At 42.7% G+C, this 22,959-nt stretch overlaps 2 protein-coding genes and 1 long non-coding RNA gene across 4 annotated transcripts in view; all 3 read right to left on the bottom strand.

Moving 5' to 3' along the window:
* LOC133123131 (uncharacterized) overlaps nucleotides 1–22,959 on the bottom strand; it is a 72,198-nt gene that overhangs the window by 31,820 nt on the left and 17,419 nt on the right. The window lies entirely within an intron of this gene.
* LOC133124831 (uncharacterized) lies at nucleotides 766–4,757 on the bottom strand. The gene is made up of 3 exons (XR_009708346.1): nucleotides 4,599–4,757; nucleotides 3,998–4,264; nucleotides 766–1,020 (listed from the first exon to the last, which is right to left on the bottom strand). It is a non-coding gene; the product is annotated as an uncharacterized LOC133124831 (long non-coding RNA).
* Nucleotides 15,947–20,686, bottom strand: LOC133124827 (uncharacterized). Of its 2 annotated transcripts, XM_061236348.1 has the most exons (6): nucleotides 20,570–20,686; nucleotides 19,969–20,235; nucleotides 19,282–19,371; nucleotides 17,906–18,007; nucleotides 17,380–17,466; nucleotides 15,947–16,357 (listed from the first exon to the last, which is right to left on the bottom strand). In XM_061236348.1, exons 1-6 carry the CDS (start codon nucleotides 20,661–20,663, stop codon nucleotides 16,305–16,307), a joined length of 693 nt encoding a protein of 230 aa, XP_061092332.1. In that variant the 5' UTR covers nucleotides 20,664–20,686; the 3' UTR covers nucleotides 15,947–16,304. The 2 variants fall into 2 exon arrangements, with proteins under 2 accessions (XP_061092332.1, XP_061092333.1); XM_061236349.1 differs by lacking the exon at nucleotides 20,570–20,686 and having other exon boundaries at nucleotides 19,969–20,374.

The raw sequence follows: 22,959 nt of genomic DNA, 5'->3' as shown, positions 1-22,959 counted from the left end.
TGGCTGAGAATAATAAGGTGTGTGCTTTTGCACTACAAAGCTCTACAGAGCATTCATCTGGCCCTGCATCCGTAGCAAACAGAACATTTCTAAATTGTACAAACAGCCCCGGAGAGCAGGATGGTGCACACAAATGTAGGGACACGCCCCCGATTGATATTGTGCTCGAATGCTTCACCACTGTTCAAGCATCCCAGGATTCTGTGCCTTCTCTTTTTGCCCGTCGATGGTGATGGAAACACACAGTGATTTAGCAGAGCTAACATCAGCATTCACCCATTCAAAAAATTATGCATTAAAACCTTTTTCAGTGTAGCAATCCTTAATTTCTTAATTTAAAAAAATATATTATATAATATATTTGTCGCAATATCGATTAAATGGGTTTGCGTTGTGAAATTTCTCCTCTGCAGGTATATGCTATCTTCCACTGGTGGAGCGGAATGCGACAAGCCCACAAAGTATTCAGTAAAATGTAAAAAAAACATCAATAAAATTAGGTTTGACATGTGGCTGAAAATTACCATCTCAAACAAGTCTTTGGGCAGTCTTCTTTGTCGAAAATGTTCTACCTCTAAAGGTTTAGCTTTTAATGGACCATGAAAAGACATTTTTGTGACCACAGATGTTGCCAAATTGACCAAAAAAAGAAAAAAATTGAGCCATTTTGGACCCAGCAGCATGTTTGACACCGACGTGCTACCGGGTTGCGATATCAGTTAGCATTCACATCGGTAGCTCTCTGGTTGTGAGCTGTACCTCTGCAACTTCGGACAGTGGTCCTGCTGGACCTTTTGCTGATGGGATTTTCTGCCACACAGATCACATGACCAGGTGTGCTGCCCAACAGGTAGAGGGTTCGCCCTGACATGGTCTGCGCTGGCTGCTGGGGTAGATGGGACAGGTTCGCCAGACCGATCCACTGCAGCCTGACGTGGTCCCCTCTGTCCACTGAGCAGGCCAGAAGGGTATGTCTGTCTAACGTGCAGGAAGAGCGGATCTCTGGCTGGGAAACGGCGTCTAAAAAGACATGGGAACAAACAACCACAACTACAACCACAGGTGGAAACGTAGGCCAGTGATGCATGGCGATGGGAAATTCAGTTGGAAAAACAAAACAACATTTGATGTGAATTCAGAAGAATCTTCTACTCCCGATTTGGACAATGGCTGTGTAAGCCAGTCATAAGTAACATTTGGTCTCATGCGCTGGTCAGCTTGCTGACTTCCCCCTCCTGGAGCATACATTGTTAGCCCCCACCGTTGGCACACATGTCTGTGGGGGAGAGCTAGAGAAGGATTCTTAGAGGCACCTTCCTTTCTCACATTCCAGAACAGGAATATTGGAGATGGTATAAAGATGTTTCATGATAATCCCAGGTCAGAATATAGTGATGTTTGGTGTTATTCTGATTGGTTCAGTGTGACTGGTGTAATGGTCTAGTTTTTGTAACAGTCTACCTTTGATAGCATAACCATTCAGGAGCCAAGGGGAAACTGGGCAAAAGTTGTCTCTGTAGAAGCCATGTGTTTTAGCCCCCTGCCTGGTGGGCCTGGCTGTAAATTATAGATGGGTGACTCACTTTTAGGGTCAAGAACTAAGGCCTGGATTTCGAAGATAAGGAGAAGAAACCAAACAGTCTGGGATGTCTCCTTTCCTTTCATTCACCCAAATCAGGTTTATCCCAAAGGTATATTACCATGAGAGGCACAAAGACATATTTACAGCATAATGCAGTTATCATGAAGACTCCCAACTACAGCATTCATAGATATGATGGGGCGGCCTGTAGCATAGTGGTTAAGGTCAGGAAGGGCTGCCATTTGTGAGGGGCCTGAGAGCTGGGGTTTCAATGTTGTTTAGACTACCTGTTGGGGAGTTAAGATGTATGAGTGGTCCAAGGCCAGTTGGGTCATGGGAAAAGAATCCTCCCGAACATTGGTGACCTCCCTGTGACCCCATACCTGGTCACTTCCAAGGGGGAAGACTCCGGACAATGCCACAGTGCCCTCATTTGGGCACTGCTGTCATTACACTGGTGACTGCTCTCTTAGATTAAATATTCAAAACTGCTATTAAGATAGTAAATAGACCCGGTAACACCTTGAAAACATTGCCCATGTGATCCTTGTATTATTGCATTAAGTCTTATGTAATGGTAACAGGAATTGCATGTAAAATGGATAATCAGGAGGGAAGTTTCATGATAACTGCAACATAATAAAACATAAGGGTAATCTGTTTGGTATGGATGTGATCTGATAAAATCAAGGAATCGGATGAGATACATTTCATACCAAATGGAATTTAATAAACTATAGTTTCAGTATCCCAAGGGAAAACCTACACGTCCTCTCCTGGTAATCATCTCATTTTCCCTACTCAACAACCCCCAACGGTGGGGGTCTAAATTCCAGATTTGACCACCCCTCCAGGTTGATTTATGGCACTGCCGCCTGGTTCCAAACGTATGATTTGGCATAAAAGCAAGGGAGACAGACCAATCTGGGAAGATTGTATTCGACTTCCCACACAACATGTCTTGTGTATGTATGTATGTATGTATGTGTAGCAGTGGAAGATCGTATTCGACTTCCCACACAGCATATTGTACGTGTATGTAAGTATCAGGAAGATCGTATTCGACTTTCCGTACAGCATATTCTATACTCTGTGTTTGTGTGTAGTCCAAGCAGGCTAGGTATGATTATTTACTCTATCTCTATTCTTAATTTGTGTATTTTATACTTGATTGTGATATTCTAAAGCTAATAACCTACCTGTCTGCGAATAAACTATTTTGTTTGGAACTTGCGTGATCTCCATGACTCTAATTCATCTTGTACCTTTTCAGCCTAAGTTACAACTGAATACTCAGGGGGAAATGGTGGCTGAAGACCGACCGATCGGCGGGGCGGTACACCTGTGGTAGTTCTAAGCTGTGCGGCCAGCAATTTCTGTCCCTTAAAGGGTCGGGTGACGCACGGCTCTTGTGATTTGGTGCGAAGGGAACCCTTGGGCGTTATGGCGCTGGTTCCTGCCAAATTAGCTCTAAGGAGCCCAGTTAATGCTCCGCCAACCTGGGCTCGCAACTATCATGGCAGGTTTGCATGTATTGTGTTGACTGGACCCGCAGCCTCTTGAGTTCTCTGAGATTTCAGCAGTAATGCTAATCCCGGGAGCATATATTGAGTAATGGTGGCGCAGGTACAAGTTGAATGTAATCACTCCCGAGGTCTGCGTGAATTGCAAACCCAAATTTCTAAATTATATTTTAAATGGAGTCAGATAAATGAGTAAAACTATAGTAACCACTAAGCGTACAATACGGCCCCGTTTGAGAACGGAGAATATTAAGAATTGTACTGATCCGTTTCTGGCCAGCTATAAGCGGGATATGGGGCAGGTCAATCCATATCCGACTCATGGCAACGGACCCAGTATATTCTTAAACATAATTGTGCTCTGTTCTTGTATGGAGGATAATAATTAACCCAACTAATGTTCTCCCAGCAACGCCAGAAGGACAATCACGCAAAACTCCCTTCGGCCCCCGCTAAATTCCGTCATTGGGTTAGCTGTGGGGTTTTACAGCTGTAGCCTACATGCACACTGCATTGTTCAGTACTGAAAACAGGAAACTGATGTGGTCAACACCAAGTTATTATCACTCGGCAAGCAACACACTTCTGAGCTGCAACATTAATGCAAGGGGAAGCCAATACTACTCAAATTAATGCTATTAAAAAATAATCTCAAGGTTCTTTTTCTCTATCTTGGTTCTTGGGGTCTTTTTATAATTGTGGTTATTTGCCCTATTATATCACTATTCTATATCACATTTTGTCTAAAGAGCAAGGTGCAATTAAATATCACAGTAATGCCATGTCACAGAATTCATTTTTTCAGTGTTGGTCGTCTGTGAGAATAGAGGCGGCAATATAACTAACCTCAATTAGTAATTATTTAAAGATAATTAACTTTCAAAAACCGTACCTATTATGATGAGCTCAATGTCGGTTTTCGAAATCCTACGGCCAGAAGGTTTAAACAATTCCACTGTATAATTTCCTGTGTGACTTTTATTGGCTGTTTCTATTAGCAGTGATCCGTTTTCAAAAATCACACATTCGCTAGAGTTAGAAATCTTCTTGTTTGCTTTTATCCAGCGAGCATCTGTCATATCTTCTCTTGTCCTGGCAGGGTGCAAAAGTACGGCATCCCCAACTTGTCTGACCTCTCTGGATGCATTCTGTGCCATGGCTGGATTAGGAATAAATTAGGAATATGACTTGGTAATTGAGATGTAGTTAATTTAATGAGAAATCATCATTACTGAAAACGACTATTTTAAAAACAAATTTCATTTGCATTTTCTAATACTAACTTGAAGAGGGCTTTCCAAAACAAAAACATACTAGTGGCTTTGATGATAATTATAATAATACAATTCAATTAATGTTGATAATACTTTTGCAACTTGCAACACTTTCACTGTGAAGCCCAAGTGTTTCACATACATGCTCACGGCTGCCAATTCATAAGAAAACAGTTCTAAATGGAAATAAACATTAGAGAAAAAGTAAATCTGACTTACCATGTTGTGCACAGATACACAGACTCATAATGTGAAGGATGAGTCTTTTCACCAACTGTAAATAGCGTGCAGTGGAGAGAGAATCCATACTCATGCATCGAAGCTGTGGCTGGGGTGTGTAACAGCTACCACTCAACATCAAGCGTTCTTATTTTTCTATTCTTGTAGTGTGACTACTACAAATGTGTGCGTGGTGTGTGTGGGTGTGATATGTGTGAGGGGGGGGGGGGAGCCTCATCATGGCCATTAGAGGTGGTAAGATGCAGATCAACCTCAGGCTACAAAACCATATGCAGAATTCATGCACACTAGTAGGTAACACTTAACTAAATGTAGTAAATAGAATGAAAAATAAACAAATAAATAAACACATAAATAAATAGGAAATCAGGAAAATAGTTTTTTAAATTCCTTTTGCTGTGAGGTATGTCCTTGTCTAAACACTACAGCTGGAGACAGGTCGCCTCCTGTCCATTCTGCATGCGTATCAAACCCACTGCTCATTGGCTGCCCACCAACCAATGGCCCCCCGATTGGTTAGAATTTAAGTTGATGATGCATGCTCTCCAACTCACCGGCACCATACACCCCTGTGCTGGGCAGAGCCTTGTTGCTTTCAGGACAAAAAGTTCTAAATTATATACTTAGAAAATGATGACTTTTTGGGACATGTCTTTGAATATTGGACTGCGATTCAGGACACTAATTCACTCGGTGTCTCAGGCCCAGAGGAGGACGCATGCTGAGTTGTTAAACACGATTAAGCGACCAGCCAGGGTGCAAGAACACTCCTGTTGCTGAGGCTCATAGAGCAGGAAATGCCACCTAGAACCACAAGGTTAATTCTGCCTTTAAGAAACCAACATCAGTGAATCACTCTGCCTGAGTGTCTCTGTGTGTGTGTGTCTCTGTCTGTCTGGTTTTTCTTTTGCAACTACAGTGCACTGAAGTATTTCACACCAATCAGGACTAGACTTAACACGAAAATGACAGTAAAAGTCATTAGTGTAACTACTACAACCATTACACAAGGTTGAATGTGGTTATACCTAACAGCAAAATGCTGCAAAATGTACATGCAGTTAAACTACTCCCCCGACACTATTGGTCTCTGCTACAGATGAAAAGCCCCCAATAGATGAAGTTTCAATCAACAGGAAATGGATTCAACATTACATGACCTTTTACATTAACGGCATTTGGCAGATGCTCTTATCCAGAGCGACGTACAACAAAGTGCAAAGTGCAAACCCATAACCAGGGATAAGTGTGCTGAAAGACCCTGGGGGGAAGTACAATTTCAACTGCTAACAGTATAACAAAGATAAGGACTGGGCCTATTTGATTATCGGATTTCTTTTTTTTTTTTTACGGTAACACCGCAATGCGCAAATGTATGAATAAACTGCTTACCTAGCCAAACAAAACTAGCAAAGGTATCATCCTAATACACAAGTCAATAACACAGGTAAAGACTACAATTAAGGAGAGGTGCAGCTTGAAGAGGTGCATCGTCAGTCTGCGCTTGAAGATGGCAAGAGATTCTGCTGTTCTGACCTCCACAGGGAGCCTGTGGTGGCCAAACAAAGAGGTCCGGTAGGGTCTGATGATTTTTTGGTGGTAAGCTGGGGCTGACTCTTTAACTGCTTGGAAGGCTAGCACCAATGTCCATGACAGGCAGCCAGTGGAGGGAAGTAAGCAGGGGGGTGAGAGGTAGGAATCCAGTTTAGGCCTGTGCCACAGATCCCTGTTGCTGACAGGGAGGGCAGGAGGATGGAGTGATCCAGTGTCAAAGGCAGCAGAGAGATCTAGAAGAATGAGGACAGAGGAGGGGGAGGCTGCTCGTGCAGCATGGAGTGATTCACTGACGGAGAGGAGTGCGGTCTCCGTCGAGTGGCCAGATCTGAAGCCAGACTGATGGGGGTCTCACAGGTTGTTCTTAGAAAAGAAGGAAGTTGATCATTCGATTGTTTTAGTTAGAAAAGGAAGAAGAGATACTGGGCGGTAGTTTTGGATGATGGAGGATTTTTAAGCAGCGGGGTGATGTGGGCTCTCTTGGAGGATGATGGAAAACAGCCGGAAGACAGGGAGGAGTTCACGAGGGCGGTGAAAAATGGGAGGATGTCAGGTGTGATTGTCTGGAGGAGAGAAGAGGGGATAGGGTCAAGCGCACAGGTTGTAGGGGGGTGGGAGAGCAGGAGTTGAGAGACACATCAGAGTCTGTAACGGGAGAGAAAGTGGAAAAGGAAGGGATGGGCCTAGAGGGGGGAGGGGCACAGAGAGGGGGGGCGGTGGTTGCAAAGGATCTGCGGATGTCTGTGACCTTCTCATCGAGAAAATCTGCAAAGTGCCAACTATTCCAGGCTGGCAAGTTTCAGCGGGATTTAGATCCATGTTACTGTAAACCTGGTGTAGAAACTGGTGCGCACACACTGTTGATTCAACTCTAATAGAGTGTATACAAATCCAGTAAGGAGCATACTCTGTACTAGAAGAGTTGATTTAACACTGAACACTTTACACTGAAGGAGTTGAACAGAGAAATGAAAACGTGTGTTGAACTGTGAGCCTTGCAAGATGAAGTAATGTTATGGTGTATTCATGTTCCTCATAGTGCACAGGATGTGAAATTGTTACAGGTAGAAGTGAAGCATCCTTTTATTCATGAAGAATAAAATGGCTGCAATTCCTACATGGTTCATACCGTATGGATGTAAATATCCTAAAGCTGACTGCCTCTACTGTAACCTCATTGTTTTCAAATCCATTGTTTTCAAATCCAAATCCCGCCAAAAAAACATGCATGAATACAAGAATTCATATTTTTTATTATATACTGATAATCAAAAAATATTTTAATTCCAACTGTCTCCACTGCAGAAACTGAACACACATTCATTTCTACGGGATTTCACTGGAAAACTTTAAATATTTATTTGGGACCAAGGTGGACATTTTCCAGTTGGTTTGGTGTTCATCTCAAAAACTGTGGGAGGAATAGGCGGACAAAAAACCAGCAGAATAATGAATCAAACTTCACCACGTTGCCGCTGGTGTGTGTGTGTGTGTGTGTGTGTGTGTGTGTGTGTGTGTGTGTGTGTGTGTGAATATGTGTGGTATACAGTTAGGTCCGGAAATATTTGGACAGGGACACAATTTTCATAATTTTGGCCCTGTACGCTACCACAATGGATTTGAAATTAAATAATCGAGATGCAATTGAAGTGCAGACTTTCAGCTTTAATTTGAGGGTATTTACATCAAAATTGAAGGAAGGGTTTAGGAATTGCAACAATTTTCATACATAGTCCCCTCATTTCAAGGGACCTAAAGTAATTGGACAAATGAATATAATCATAAATAAAATGTTCATTCTTAATACTTTGTTGAGAATCCTTTGCAGGCGATGACTGCCTGAAGTCTGGAACCCATGGACATCACCAAACGTTTCCTCCTTTGTGATGCTTTGCCAGGCCTTGACTGCAGCTGTCTTCAGTTGTTGTTTGTTTGCAGGTATTTCTGCCTTAAGTTTTGGCTTAAGCAAGTGGAATGCATGCTCAATCGGATTGAGATCAGGTGATTGACTCGGCCATTGTAGAATATTCCACTTCTTTACCTTGAAAAACTCCTGGGTTGCTTTCGCAGTATGTTTTGGGTCATTGTCCATCTGTACTGTGAAGCGCCGTCCAATCAACTTTGCTGAATTTGGCTGAATGTGAGCAGACAGAATGTTCCTATAGACTTCAGAATTCATGCAGCTGCTTCCGTCTTCTGTCATATCATCAATAAACACTAGTGACCCAGTGCCATTGGAAGCCATGCATGCCCATGCCATCACACTGCCTCCACCATGTTTTACAGATGATGTGGTGTGCTTCGGATCATGAGCCGTTCCAAGCCTTCTCCATACTTTTCTCTTCCCATCATTCTGGTACAGGTTGATCTTAGTTTCATCTGTCCAAAGAATGCTGTTCCAGAACTGGGCTGGTTTTTTTAGATGTGTTCTGGCAAACTCTAATCTGGCCTTTCTATTCTTGTGGCTTATGAATGGTTTGCACCTTGTGGTGAACCCTCTGTATTTGCTCTCGTGAAGTCTTCTCTTTATGGTAGACTTGGATAATGATACGCCTACTTCCTGGAGAGTCTTCACTTCACTAGATGTTGTGAAAGGGTTCTTCTTTACCATGGAAAGGATCCTGCGATCATCAACCGCTGTTGTCTTCCGTGGACGTCCGGGCCTTTTTGTGTTGCCGAGTTCACCAGTTTCTCAGAATGTACCAAACTGTTGATTTGGACACTCCTGATGTTTCTGCTATCTCTCTGATGGATTTTTTAATTTTTTCGCAGCCTAAGGATGGCCTGTTTCACTTGCATTGAGAGCTCCTTTGACCGCATGTTGTGGATTCACAGAAACAGCTTCCAAATGAAAATGCCACACCTGAAATCAACTCCAGACCTTTTACCTGCTTAATTGATGATGAAATAACAAGGGGATAGCCCACACTTGCTCATGAAACAGCTTTTGAGTCAATTGTCCAATTACTTTAGGTCCCTTGAAATGAGGGGACTATGTATGAAAATTGCTGCAATTCCTAAACCCTTCCTCCAATTTTGATGTAAATACCCTCAAATTAAAGCTGAAATTCTGCACTTCAATTGCATCTCGATTATTTAATTTCAAATCCATTGTGGTAGCGTACAGGGCCAAAATTATGAAAATTGTGTCACTGTCCAAATATTTCCGGACCTAACTGTATGTGTGTGTGTATGGGTGAATGAGAGGCACCAATTGTAAAGCGCTTTGGAAAAAGGCGCTATATAAATGCAGTCCATTCACAATGGTAAATTTACCATTAACAGTTACCCCTCTGCTCACCAGGGCAGTGCAGTTTTAGGGGAGGGCTGGTCTCGGTGCTGCCACACAGACGAGCTCCCACTGATCTGCAACCCTCACAGCCACAGAGCGGCCCCCCAAGACTGGTGTTCATGCCCAGCCCGGCACAGCCTACCTGAATGTCACCCCCCCACCTCACATCCACCCACCCACAGTTACACCCCCCACTCTCTACCTCACACCTCACATCCACCCACCCACAGTTACACCCCCCACTCTCTACCTCACACCTCACATCCACCCACCCAAAGTTACACCCCCCACTCTCTACCTCACACCTCACATCCACCCACCCACAGTTACACCCCCCACTCTCTACCTCACACCTCACATCCACCCACCCACAGTTACACCCCCCACTCTCTACCTCACACCTCACATCCACCCACCCAAAGTTACACCCCCCACTCTCTACCTCACATCCACCCACAGTTACACCCCCCACTCTCTACCTCACATCCACCCACAGTTACACCCCCCACTCTCTACCTCACACCTCACATCCACCCACCCAAAGTTACAACCCCCACTCTCTACCTCACACCTCACATCCACCCACCCACAGTTACACCCCCCACTCTCTACCTCACACCTCACATCCACCCACCCAAAGTTACAACCCCCACTCTCTACCTCACACCTCACATCCACCCACCCACAGTTACACCCCCCACTCTCTACCTCACACCTCACATCCACCCACCCACAGTTACACCCCCCACTCTCTACCTCACACCTCACATCCACCCACCCAAAGTTACACCCCCCACTCTCTACCTCACATCCACCCACAGTTACACCCCCCACTCTCTACCTCACATCCACCCACAGTTACACCCCCCACTCTCTACCTCACACCTCACATCCACCCACCCAAAGTTACAACCCCCACTCTCTACCTCACACCTCACATCCACCCACCCAACACGTGACCAGGCTGGTGACCAGAATCAGGAGGGGGTGCCAGGCTGTCATGGCTGCGTATGGTTCTTCCACCCGCTACTGAGGCTCCTGTCTGTCTGTTCAATTAATAAAGCATAGAATTAGTCTTCCAATAAGTCTCATTTGTTCAATCATGCAATCCCCCAAACAACTCAAAACAATAGAGTCTTTACCAACTGGAGAATACACTGTTTGACATTGGAATGGAAATTTGGCACTTGGGACCCAACCCACATAATCAGCTGTGCTGCTCATCCCACAAACGCATGATCCTTACAAATGGGACATCGTTGTGAGGGAAATGAGCAGGCTTTCCAATGATATAAGACACAATAATACAGTGACACCAGAGACATGATCAACCAAACACAAATTTCCAAACTTTTTTGGAGGAGTTTATTTGACCAGACTAAGCAGGGGGCAGTGTGGGGTTACGGGCCAGGGCTTGAAGCACCCTTTCAGGTCCCAGCCACCAGGCCACAGGCTGTCCCTGACCTCCTCAGACCAACAGATCGCGTTATGGAGGCATTCATACACACTATGAGAAAAACATGGTTCTGAATGGGTTCTTTAGCTTGATTCCGTGGCAGAATCCTTTTCACTTCTCTGTCATAGGTGTGAAGTGTGAAAGCTACCAGACAAAAAAAAAACATTTTGCCCAATAAAGAACCCTTTACCTAGATATGGCAATTCTATGTAATCACTACTGGAAACATTTTCAGGATAAAATTCATTTCCATGCAAGCACATCCATTTACATTGAAAATGGGCAACAATATAATTTGTCACATGCGCAACTTTGGCCCTTGATCTATCCCAAGACACATGACCCCTTTCATGTTGCATACTTTATTTGGATTAGTAAAACTACTGTTTTAATTTGTGTTTCTGCTATTGGGAATTGATTCTCACCTTGTACCTCCAACTAACTGTGTTCAGTTCAGGGCGACATGGCTCAGGCAGTAAGAGCAGTCGTCTGGCAGTCAGAGGGTTGCTGGTTCGAACCCCTGCCAGGGCTGTGTCAAAGTGTCCCTGAGCAAGACACCTAATCCCCAATTACTCATGACGAGCTGGTCAGTGCCTTGCATGGCAGCCAATCGCCGTCGGTGTGTCGGAGTGTGAGTGTATGGGTGAATGAGGAGCATCAATTGTACAGCGCTTTGGATAAAGGCGCTATATAAATGCCAACCATTTACCATTCTCTGAACATGCAGTTCATCATGCCCCTTGGTTTTGTAAGCTTCATGATTATATATTTATTTCTTTACTTTATGCAGCTGCAGTGCCCCGTTTGTGGAAAGATCGGTTCTGTTTCCTGAGACCGCAAACGTTGTCCAGTTTTACTCTTGCCACAATACGGATTTTCCTAATCCATAGCACAGCAGATACATCAAAAGAAATCAAAGTAAAGAAGTAAATGAAACCATCACTTGGCCAGTTCTGCAAAATACCACTCGCTCCACAAATAGCTTAAAACAAACAAACAAATAAATAAATACATTAAAATACCACATGGGAGGGGGGTAAAAGGAAACACATTGATGACTTCAGAAATGTGAGATTTAGCCTCTCAACCCACACGTTGCTTTACAGCTCAGCTCCTGTTTGTCTGGTGACCATGTCATGAATTCAGTGCATTTGCTAGAACTGACCCCACATATTAGCATACAACTCATATGCTATATTACAGCTAATGTGTTGCACGTCAGCTATTAAGCATCAATTTAATGAAATGGTCATGTCAATGGGCAGAGAGAGATTGAGCGATACCGTCACATGGCGAAGGAAGCGCAGACTCACGTTGTGCAAAGCTGCAGAGCTTCCGGACAGGAGCGGGAGGATTGCGAGCTGAATTTGGGCCCCAGCTGCCATGCTGCAGAGAACAGAAGAAGAAAACGGAGCACGTGACTGAAAAAGGACTAAGGACGGACGTTGTTCCATGACGTCACAGACCCTCAGAAAGCGCCCAGGTTCACGGCCGCCATTTTGTGTTGGCTTTGTGTCTCTGCTTCTATTGGCTATATGCGTCCCATACCTCGCCGTGTTCTAAAAACCACAATGCAGTGTCTAAAAAATATAATCACGACAAGTTGAAATTTAACTGCAGATATATTGATTTATTATTTTCTTGTATGTCCGATAATAAATTTTTCATGAAAAGGTGAACGTATGCATGCTTAATGCCTATTTAGTTCCGAGCGAATTTTCAGTTACATTCAAAGGTTATAATATCATTTTAAAGATCTATGTTAAGAGGGTGACGGAACAACACACCAGAATATGCTACATGACAAAAACAAGCCATTCAGCCCATCGCGAATCATTAGATGAGTTATGCTAATTGTGTTTTGCAACAACCGCTTTCACAAAATATGTCGAAGGACAGAGCACGTGTTATACTTTAAATAACCATCCATGTGGATCCTGATAAACGTTTAATCAATTGACAATAGCCTAAACATTTCATTCCGTAGTTGGACTAAACTAGTACCATCTTTTCACAGAAATGACAAGCGTATATTAGAACCTTGAAACGTGCGTTTTTCAGAGGATGAAAACATTTCACTACATAGTTTTTCTTCTGATTCCGAATAAAGGATTTAAATAGGTTTGTCCCACGTGTTTCGGAAATGGAGGCAAGGAAAGGCCGCACACTGGGTGCAGGTTACAGGTTACAGCCGGGGGTTTACCTCCCCCTACTGGACTCTTTAGGAAAGATTAATTTTCTGTTACCTGTCTGCCAAACAAACGTCTTACGACAGCAATAACGGATTATATCGGTTCGGCTAAATGTTTATAAAAACGCGAAAGGACTGCAATAGATGCAAAGTTTCAAGTTGTTCATTTTGCGCAGTATTGCGATGCTAAAGCATCCGTTAAAAAACTTAAGCATAATTCGTTGAAATGGCCTCATGACAAATTAAATATAGAATATACAGTAATCGCTGTTTCATAAATATGAAGTCACCTTACGTAACACCGAACACCAATTCGATAACTATTAGTCTACTTTCCATTCTAAACTTATGCGTACATGAATGCTCATAGCACTTTGGGGTGAAACAACGGTGGCACATAGTTTAGAGAAATAAATGCCCTTAAATGTGCCGACTCAATTGATGTAATAAACTTAAAAACATTAAACCTCGGAGTTGCGCGGACAATGCGCTTATGATTAACCTAACGCTGTTGCCCAATAGAATGTTTTAAAGAATGGACGTGACGCTGAAGATTCTGCTTCAAACAACATTCAGTCATACAGGGAAAGATGCAACCGACCCGTATGACGTCATCTACCTCTCAAGGTGAGCTTCGCTCTATGACGTAACACTCCGAATAATGTCAATATTCGTTGGCCTATATATACCACGAAGTTATGGAAATAACTTATCGAACAATTTAGTTATGGAAAACATAATGGAGATTGTTCATCAGTACGTAAATGCAAATTTACAGAAAACTGTAAGTAGCTCCATCTACACTCTACACTCAACGCGCGTGTTGCCGCTTGGTTTAAAAAATACAATTGATGTAACCTTCCATGGGAATTAGACGTAGTCTATAGAAAGCTGAAAGCTTGTAAATATGTACTTTTCATAATTATTCATGCAAAATGCGAATGATCTGTTTTTCTGTATGGAATAGAGTAATGTTTTCAGAGCTGAAACATAGTTGAAAAAACCTTAAAGAAGAGATACAAATATTGAAAGGAGTTTTGAATTATTTATCCTAAAGCCTCATGAATTTTAGGCAATGATAATCCGGAGAGCCCTTACCTCCAGGCCTGGAGATATTTGTTATTTCAGTGTCCAATGGAAATGACCAATGTGTGGATTCTTTGGAAACAAATTCTGAAAAGTATAACTGAGGACTTGAAATTGGCAGAACGCCAACAGGCACTGTGGCCCTCCAGGGTTTGGGTTGGAGACCCCTGGTCTAAATCCTAGTGTGTGTTTGTGCATGTTGATAATACTGGACATTATGGCTTAATGATTTTGGGCAGAGAGGGCAATGGAGGACTCTCTGGCCCAGCTGGAGAAGGCCCTCAAGGAGGTGATGGAGAGGGAGGTGGAGAGGGAGGTGGCCCGGAGGCTGGCTCAATTTGAGGAGCGACTCCAGAAGATGGAAGCGTTCATCCGCATTCAGGTAAATCTTTAGAAACTCTAAAGCCTGTAATATGTCTGAATGTTCTTAAGTGTACTTTAGTCAGGTTTCCCATGGGTCTGTATGCAATAACGGTGTTACAAGGTTTTTTAAAAAACCCAGAAATGCAAAGGCTAAATCAAACTTGTTTGGAAGCCATTATTAATTTCATCACAGCTGTCATCCAAAACAATACATTTTAAGCGCAAAAGGATATAAATTGATATTTGCCATGGGTTGTATCTTGCCTTTGCAGGAAGGTTTTGCGAGGTATTTCCACGGTGACATGGCTCAGGCAGTAAGAGCTGTCGTCTGGCAGTCGGAGGGTTGCCAGTTCGATCCCCTGCCCGGGCTGTGTCGAAGTGTCCCTGAGCAAGACACCTAACCCCCAAATGCTCCTGACGAGCTGGTCGGGGCCTTGCATGGCAGCCAATCGCTGTTGGTGTGAGTGTGTGTATGAATGGGTGTATGAATGGGTGAATGGAGAAGCATCAATTGTACAGCGCTTTGGATAAAGGCGCTATATAAATGCCTGCCTTTTACCATTTACACTATATGGCCGGTCCTCCCCCATGCTGTAATATTATTAAAAATAAAGTCTATTATGAAACATATTTGCTTTTCCGTGCCCTCTGAATTTATTCTTACTCATTGCTCATTATAGCGGCAGTGAAGCTAAAATTCGAACGCATTTCTTAGATTTTTCCCATCCAGTCACAAAAGTAGATTGACCATCCACATTCTTGTGTAAATACGATGAGCATTTTAAGTGTTTGATAATGTTTTATTGATCCTCGTGGTGGTTGCGGTACGGGTGTGCGGTACTTATGAAGTGGCATAACCCTGCTAAAATGTAGCTGAAAGTTACAAAAAGACAACAATTGAACGGATTTAAAAATTGCATTGACAAAGGCCCATAAAAATATTACAATGGTGACAGGCTGGAGGCTGGTTATGGTGCCAGGTTGGAGGCTGGTTATGGTGCCAGGTTGGAGGCTGGTTATGGTGCCAGGTTGGAGGCTGGTTATGGTGCCAGGTTGGAGGCTGGTTATGGTGCCAGGCTGGAGGCTGGTTATGGTGCCAGGCTGGAGGCTGGTTATGGTGCCAGGTTGGAGGCTGGTTATGGTGCCAGGTTGGAGGCTGGTTATGGTGACAGGCTGGAGGCTGGTTATGGTGCCAGGTTGGAGGCTGGTTATGGTGCCAGGTTGGAGGCTGGTTATGGTGACAGGCTGGAGGCTGGTTATGGTGCCAGGCTGGAGGCTGGTTATGGTGACAGGCTGGAGGCTGGTTATGGTGACAGGCTGGAGGCTGGTTGTGGTGGCAGGTTGGAGGCTGGTTGTGGTGGCAGGTTGGAGGCTGGTTGTGGTGGCAGGCTGCAGGTTGGTTGAGTCTGCATTTGTTATTGTGATGTGATTCTTATGTGATGTGTGACATTATTTCTGCGATTAAAATATTTCAAAATCAATGTCACAATGTTTATTTGTTCATATTAACACAGATTGTTGGATGATTTTGATGACTGTAGTCGGAATTCCTCAGAAGTCAGATGGTGGGCTCCAAATATAGAACCTTTTTTATATTGCAGAAATTGCAGAATAACATCCCTTTTAAGAATGTAGAGTTTAGCGCAGTGTTACCATGAATATATAGCAGATATGCAGCTCATTTGAACCCTTTTGTTTCTGTTTTTACACTCAATAACTTCAGGGAGAGGTTGTCACTGTTTTCTATGTAACTTTGCTTGTGTCTGCCAGGATGGCTTGTAGAGATTCACAGGTAACTGGAAAGTAAAGAAACATAAAAATAAGTTTTAATTATTACACTTTAGTTTAACCTTGTTTGATTTTCAAATCCCTGTGGTCTGTGACCCAAAATAACTAAAGGCAGTTGAGCTGAAACTAAAAGCCCTAATTTCTCACTCAATTTGTATTTTTGCATGTATTTTATTTTCCTTCATTTAACCAGATTAAATACGCATAGTGCGATGCTCACTGTGTGCTGCACATGAATCTGATTTTGGGGTAAAGACCGCGATGTCACAGATGCCAGCAATGCCTCCTGGGCACTTCTGATGAGAGGAACTATGTCATGTTCAGTGGCCTCTCGTGAGCTCAGAATCAGCACAAGACCTTCCTTTAGACTAATCATTGACCTCAACCGCTTTTCATTCAGTTCTCTTGATTGACACGCATTGTCCGTTTTAAGCAAAAGGTAGCCTAGCTTACACGTAAATAAAGATACACCAATCTGTTGTCTACCGCGTTAGCTTTCCAGAATAACCAGCAATAACAAAACCTGCGTTTCAAGAATTTTATAATCTATGCTTATCATCTACGCATTGCAGATCTGTGCCCCTCCGGTCTACGGAGTGAGTGTGAGTGCAGAGAAAGAAGTCTAAGTGTCTGCAAATAGTGATGATGAAATGTGCACTATTTCCTCAAATTATAAGAATGAAAATAAAAATAAATGCATAAGGCATAGGCTACCGAGCTGCCTAATTGGTGAGAGCTGAGTATTTTGTGAATTAATTGTTAAATTGATACTCAATGGAAATCAAAGGAAGTGTCTGCCACTGCTCTGTGATTAAAACAGATTTTTGTAAATTGTATTTATCATTTAACACTATGTCAAGAAGCTGTGTATTAATTTCCCATTGATTAGTCATTGATTGTTAATACGATTGTTAACCAATGAAAATGAAAGAAACGGGATGAGATCAATGATTGGTTTAAATGAAAGTTTTGTGTCCCAAAACGAGACACCACAGGGCATATTAATTCAGTAATTCACTAGCTCTGTTACCGTAAATGTTGTTGTCCACCTCCACTTCTCGATGTTCAGGTCTCCTCTCTTGGAACCCCTGCATGGAAAGGTAGATGTTCTCTGTGTCTGAAAAAGAGGCCAACAAGATTAAGACATGCCGGATCTCTGAAATGCCTTGTTATGCTAATCCCCCACCACCAGTGGCCACTAGTGAGTTAGAAACTGGGGGCTGAAAATGCACCTTCAAATCGATCATTATTTATACCTGTTTCGGTGTGGTTACCTGGATCAACAACCAAACGACCCATTGCTGAATAACCCATAATCAGTAAGTACAGCTGACAATTTCCATTTTATTTTGTGATAGCCTACTATGCTGTGATGTTTTTATAAAATTCCATTTTGATTTGATTTAAGAAAATGTGCAGCATTTTCATGTGTAATTATACATTTCAAGCTTTTCTGTCGTGCCTTGAAGCAGATGGATTACATTTTTATACGCATAGACAATAATAATTATGATAACAATAATAATAATAATAATAAATGGGAATCTTCTACTGACCTACACTGTGCCTTGTTGGCGTCCGGTATAACTTCAGCCAGGCCAAGGAACATACCAGAACACTGAAGAACAGCCCACACGCGATGCACACAGGAATGCGACCTGCGTTAGTTTAAATGAGGTGAACACATGCGTTAGGGGAAAACAACTTTATCGCCTCCATACTGTAACAACCCACAACCATGCCTAAGCGTGACATAAACACAACACTGTCACTTCTACAATATGCTGGATTTTTTTGATTGTTTGGGTTTTTTATGTGAAATGTATTTCATACTTTATTACACTCGGAAATGCACATGGAATGTGCAATCTGATCATCATTTCACCTTGAACCACCTAGGCAAGATGTACAGACACATTATGAAAAACACATTTAGCTGTTGTAGTCTCCAAAGACCTGTGTTGATCTATCTTGCAAACTACCTATTGCACAGATCATCAAGGAATTTCTGTCAAGTGCAATATGTACAAATAAGTGTGTTTTCAGCTTGGACCAGATGGGTCCCATAGCACATTTTGGCATGATACTGGGTTGTATTGACAATGTATGAACAGAACTGACAGGTCTGTTTATGATCCAATGCAGAGAATGCATTCATCCGGCCCTGCATCCATAGCAAACAGAACATTTCTAAATTGTACAAACAGCCCCGGAGAGAGCAGGATTGTGCACACAAATGTAGGGACACGCCCCCGATTGATATTGTGCTCGAATGCTTCACCACTGTTCAAGCATCCCAGGATTCTGTGCCTTCTCTTTTTGCCTGTCGATGGTGATGGAAACACACAGTGATTTAGCAGAGCTAACATCAGCATTCACCCATTCAAAAATTATGCATTATGTAGCAATCTTTAATTTGTTAATTAAAAAAGATAATACATATATATATATATATATATATATATATATATATATATATATATATATATATATATATATATATATATAATATATTTGTCGCAATATCAATTAAATGGGTTTGCGTTGTGAAATTTCTCCTCTGCAGGTATATGCTATCTTCCACTGATGGAGCGGAAAGCCCACCAAGTATTCAGTAAAATGTAAAAAAACATCAATAAAATTAGGCTTGACATGTGGCTGAAAATTACCATCTCAAACGATATTTTTGGTTGTCTTTGGGCAGTCTTCTTTGTCCAAAATGTGCTACCTCTAAAAGTTTAGCTTTTAATGGACATATGGACCATGAATTTTTTTTTTTTGTGACCACAGATGTTGTCAAATTGACCAAAAAAAAGAAAAGAAAAAAGGATTGAGCCATTTTGGACCCAGCAGCATGTTTGACACAGACGTGCTACCGGGTTGCGATATCAGTTAGCATTCACATCAGTAGCTCTCTGGTTGTGAACTGTACCTCTGCACCTTCGGACAGTGGTCCTGCTGGCCAGAAGGGTATGTCCGTCTAATGTGCAGGAAGAGCGGATCTCTGGCTGGGAAACGGCGTCTAAAAAGACATGGGAACAAACAACCACAACTACAACCACAGGTGGAAACGTAGGCCGGTGATGCATGGCGATGGGAAATTCAGTTGGAAAAACAAAACAACATTTGATGTGAATTCAGAAGAATCTTCTACTCCTGATTTGGACAATGGCTGTAGCCTACATGCACACTGCATTGTTCAGGATTGAAAACAGGAAACTGATGTGGTCAACACCAAGTTATTATCACTCGGCAAGCAACACACTCCTGAGCTGCAACATTAGTGCCGGCTTGCATTGAGGCAGTGAAGGGGAAGCCAATACTACTCAAATGAATGCTATTTAAAAATAATCTCAAGGTTATTTTTCTCTATCTTGGTTCTCGGGGTCTTTTTATAATTGTGGTTATTTGCCCTTTTCTGTTACAGAAGGACAGTAAAAATTGATGTGACTATTCCCGCATCAAATTTTGTCTAAAGAGCAAGGTGCAATCAAATATCACAGTAATGCCATGTCACAGAATTCATTTTTTCAGTGTTGGTTATCTGTAAGAATAGAGGTGGCAATATAACTAACCTCAATTAGTAATTATTTAAAGATAATTCACTTTCATACCATACCTATTATGATGAGCTCAATGTCGGTTTTCGAAATCCTACGGCCAGAAGGCTGAAACAATTCCACTGTATAATTTCCTGTGTGACTTCTATTGGCTGTTTCTATTAGCAGTGACCCGTTTTCAAAAATCACACATTCGCTAGAGTTAGAAATCTTCTTGTTTGCTTTTATCCAGCGAGCATCTATCATATCTCCTCTTGTCCTGGCAGGGTGCAAAAGTACGGCGTCCCCAACTTGTCTGACCTCTCTGGATGCATTCTGTGCCATGGCTGGATTAGGAATAAATTAGGAATATGAATTGGTAATTGAGATGTAGTTCATTTAATGAGAAATCATAATTACTGAAAACGACTATTTTAAAAACAAATTTCATTTGCATTTTCCAATACTAACTTGAAGAGGGCTTTCCAAAACAAAAACATACTAGTGGCTTTGATGATGATTATAATAATACAATTCAATTAATGTTGATAATACTTTTGCAACTTGCAACACTTTCACTGTGAAGCCCAAGTGTTTCACATACATGCTCACGGCTGCCAATTCATAAGAAAACAGTTCTAAATGGAAATAAACATTAGAATAAAAGTAAATCAGACTTACCATGTTGTGCACAGATACACAGACTCATAATGTGAAGGATGAGTCTTTTCACCAACTGTAAATAGCGTGCAGTGGAGAGAGAATCCATACTCATGCTTCGAAGCTGTGGCTGGGGTGTGTAATGGGTCCACTCAACATAAAGCATTCTTATTTTCTATTCTTGTAGTGTAACTACTACAAATGTGTGCGTGGTGTGTGTGGGTGTGGTGTGTGTGTGTGTGTGTGTGTGTGTGTGGGGGGGGGATTAGAGGTGGCAAGATGCAGATCAACCTCAGGCTACAAAACCATGACCATAGCTTCTGCATATGCAGAAGTCATGCGCACTAATAGGTAAAACTTAACTCAATGTAGTAAATAGAATGAAAAATAAACAAATAAATAAACAAACAAATGAGTAAAGACATAAATAAGTAGGAAATCAGGAAAATCAGGAAAATAGTTTTTAAAGGTCCTTTTGCTGTGAAGTATGTCATGTCTAAACACTACAGCTGGAGACAGGTCGCCTCCTGTCCATTCTGCATGCATATCAAACCCACTGCTCATTGGCTGCCCACCAACCAATGGCCCCCCAATTGGTTCGAATTTAATTTGATGATGCATGCTCTCCAACTCACCGGCACCATACACCCCTGTGCTGGGCAGAGCCTTGTTGCTTTCAGGGCAAAAAGTTCTAAATTATATACTTGTGATGACTTTTTGGGACATGTCTTTGAATATTGGACTGCGATTCAGGATACTAATTCACTCGGCGTCTCAGGCCCAGAGGAGGACATATGCTGAGTTGTTAAACACGATTAAGCGCACCAGCCAGGGTGCAAGAACACTCCTGTTGCTGGGGCTCATAGAGCAGGAAATGCCACCTAGAACCACAAGGTTAATTCTGTCTTTAAGAAACCAACATCAGTGAATCACTCTGCTTGAGTGTCTCTGTGTGTGTGTGTCTCTGTCTGTCTGGTTTTTCTTTTGCAACTAGAGTGGACTGGAGTATTTCACACCAATCAGGACTAGACTTACACCTGAAAATGACAGTAAAAGTAATTAGTGTAACTACTACAACCATTACACAAGGTTGAATGTGGTTATACCTACCAGCAAAATGCTGCAAAATGTACATGCAGTTAAACTACTCCCCCGACACTATTGGTCTCTGCTACAGATGAAAAGCCCCCAATAGATGAAGTTTCAATCAACAGGAAATGGATTCAACATTACATGACCTTTTACATTAACGGCATTTGGCAGATGCTCTTATCCAGAGCGACGTACAACAAAGTGCAAAGTGCAAACCCATAACCAGGGATAAGTGTGCTGAAAGACCCTGGAGGGAAGTACAATTTCAACTGCTAACAGTACAACAAAGATAAGGACTGGGCCTATTTGATTATCGGATTTCTTTTTTTTTTTTAACGGTAACACCGCAATGCGCAAATGTATGAATAAACTGCTTACCTAGCCAAACAAAACTAGCAAAGGTATCATCCTAATACACAAGTGAATAACACAGGTAAAGACTACAATTAAGGAGAGGTGCAGCTTGAAGAGGTGCATCATCAGTCTGCGCTTGAAGATGGCAAGAGATTCTGCTGTTCTGACCTCCACAGGGAGCCTGTGGTGGCCAAACAAAGAGGTCCGGTAGGGTCTGATGATTTTTTGGTGGTAAGCTGGGGCTGACTCTTTAACTGCTTGGAAGGCTAGCACCAATGTCCATGACAGGCAGCCAGTGGAGGGAAGTAAGCAGGGGGGTGAGAGGTAGGAATCCGGTTTAGGCCTGTGCCACAGATCCCTGTTGCTGACAGGGAGGACAGGAGGATGGAGTGATCCAGTGTCAAAGGCAGCAGAGAGATCTAGAAGAATGAGGACAGAGGAGGGGGAGGCTGCTCGTGCAGCATGGAGTGATTCACTGACAGAGAGGAGTGCGGTCTCCGTCGAGTGGCCAGATCTGAAGCCAGACTGATGGGGGTCTCACAGGTTGTTCTTAGAAAAGAAGGAAGTTGATCATTCGATTGTTTTAGTTAGAAAAGGAAGAGGAGATACTGGGCGGTAGTTCTGGATGATGGAGGAATCCAGGGTAGGCTTTTTAAGCAGCGGGGTGATGTGGGCTCTCTTGGAGGATGATGGAAAACAGCCGGAAGACAGGGAGGAGTTCACGAGGGCGGTGAAAAATGGGAGGATGTCAGGTGTGATTGTCTGGAGGAGAGAAGAGGGGATAGGGTCAAGCGCACAGGTTGTAGGGGGGTGGGAGAGCAGGAGTTGAGAGAAACATCAGAGTCTGTAACGGGAGAGAAAGCGGAAAAGGAAGGGATGGGCCTAGAAGGGGGAGGGGCACAGAGAGGGGGGGCGGTGGTTGCAAAGGATCTGCGGATGTCTGTGACCTTCTCATCGAGAAAATC

Source organism: Conger conger, chromosome 3, assembly GCF_963514075.1.
Source record: "Conger conger chromosome 3, fConCon1.1, whole genome shotgun sequence".
NCBI classification, from domain to species: domain Eukaryota; kingdom Metazoa; phylum Chordata; class Actinopteri; order Anguilliformes; family Congridae; genus Conger; species Conger conger.
The sequence above is the reverse complement of the archived record's forward strand: the minus strand, read 5'-3'. Positions and strand labels throughout refer to the sequence as shown.

Bases quoted from the DNA above. Each gene is read 5' to 3' on its own strand.
- LOC133124827 (XM_061236348.1), bottom strand. From the start codon at position 20,663: ATGAGTATGGATTCTCTCTCCACTGCACGCTATTTACAGTTGGTGAAA. The intron at 17,467-17,905 runs GTCAGTAGAAGA...CCTCTTTTTCAG, and splicing joins GCCAACAAGGCACAGTGTAG to ACACAGAGAACATCTACCTT. The intron at 16,358-17,379 runs GTAACAGAGCTA...TTTACTTTCCAG, and splicing joins GGTGGACAACAACATTTACG to TTACCTGTGAATCTCTACAA.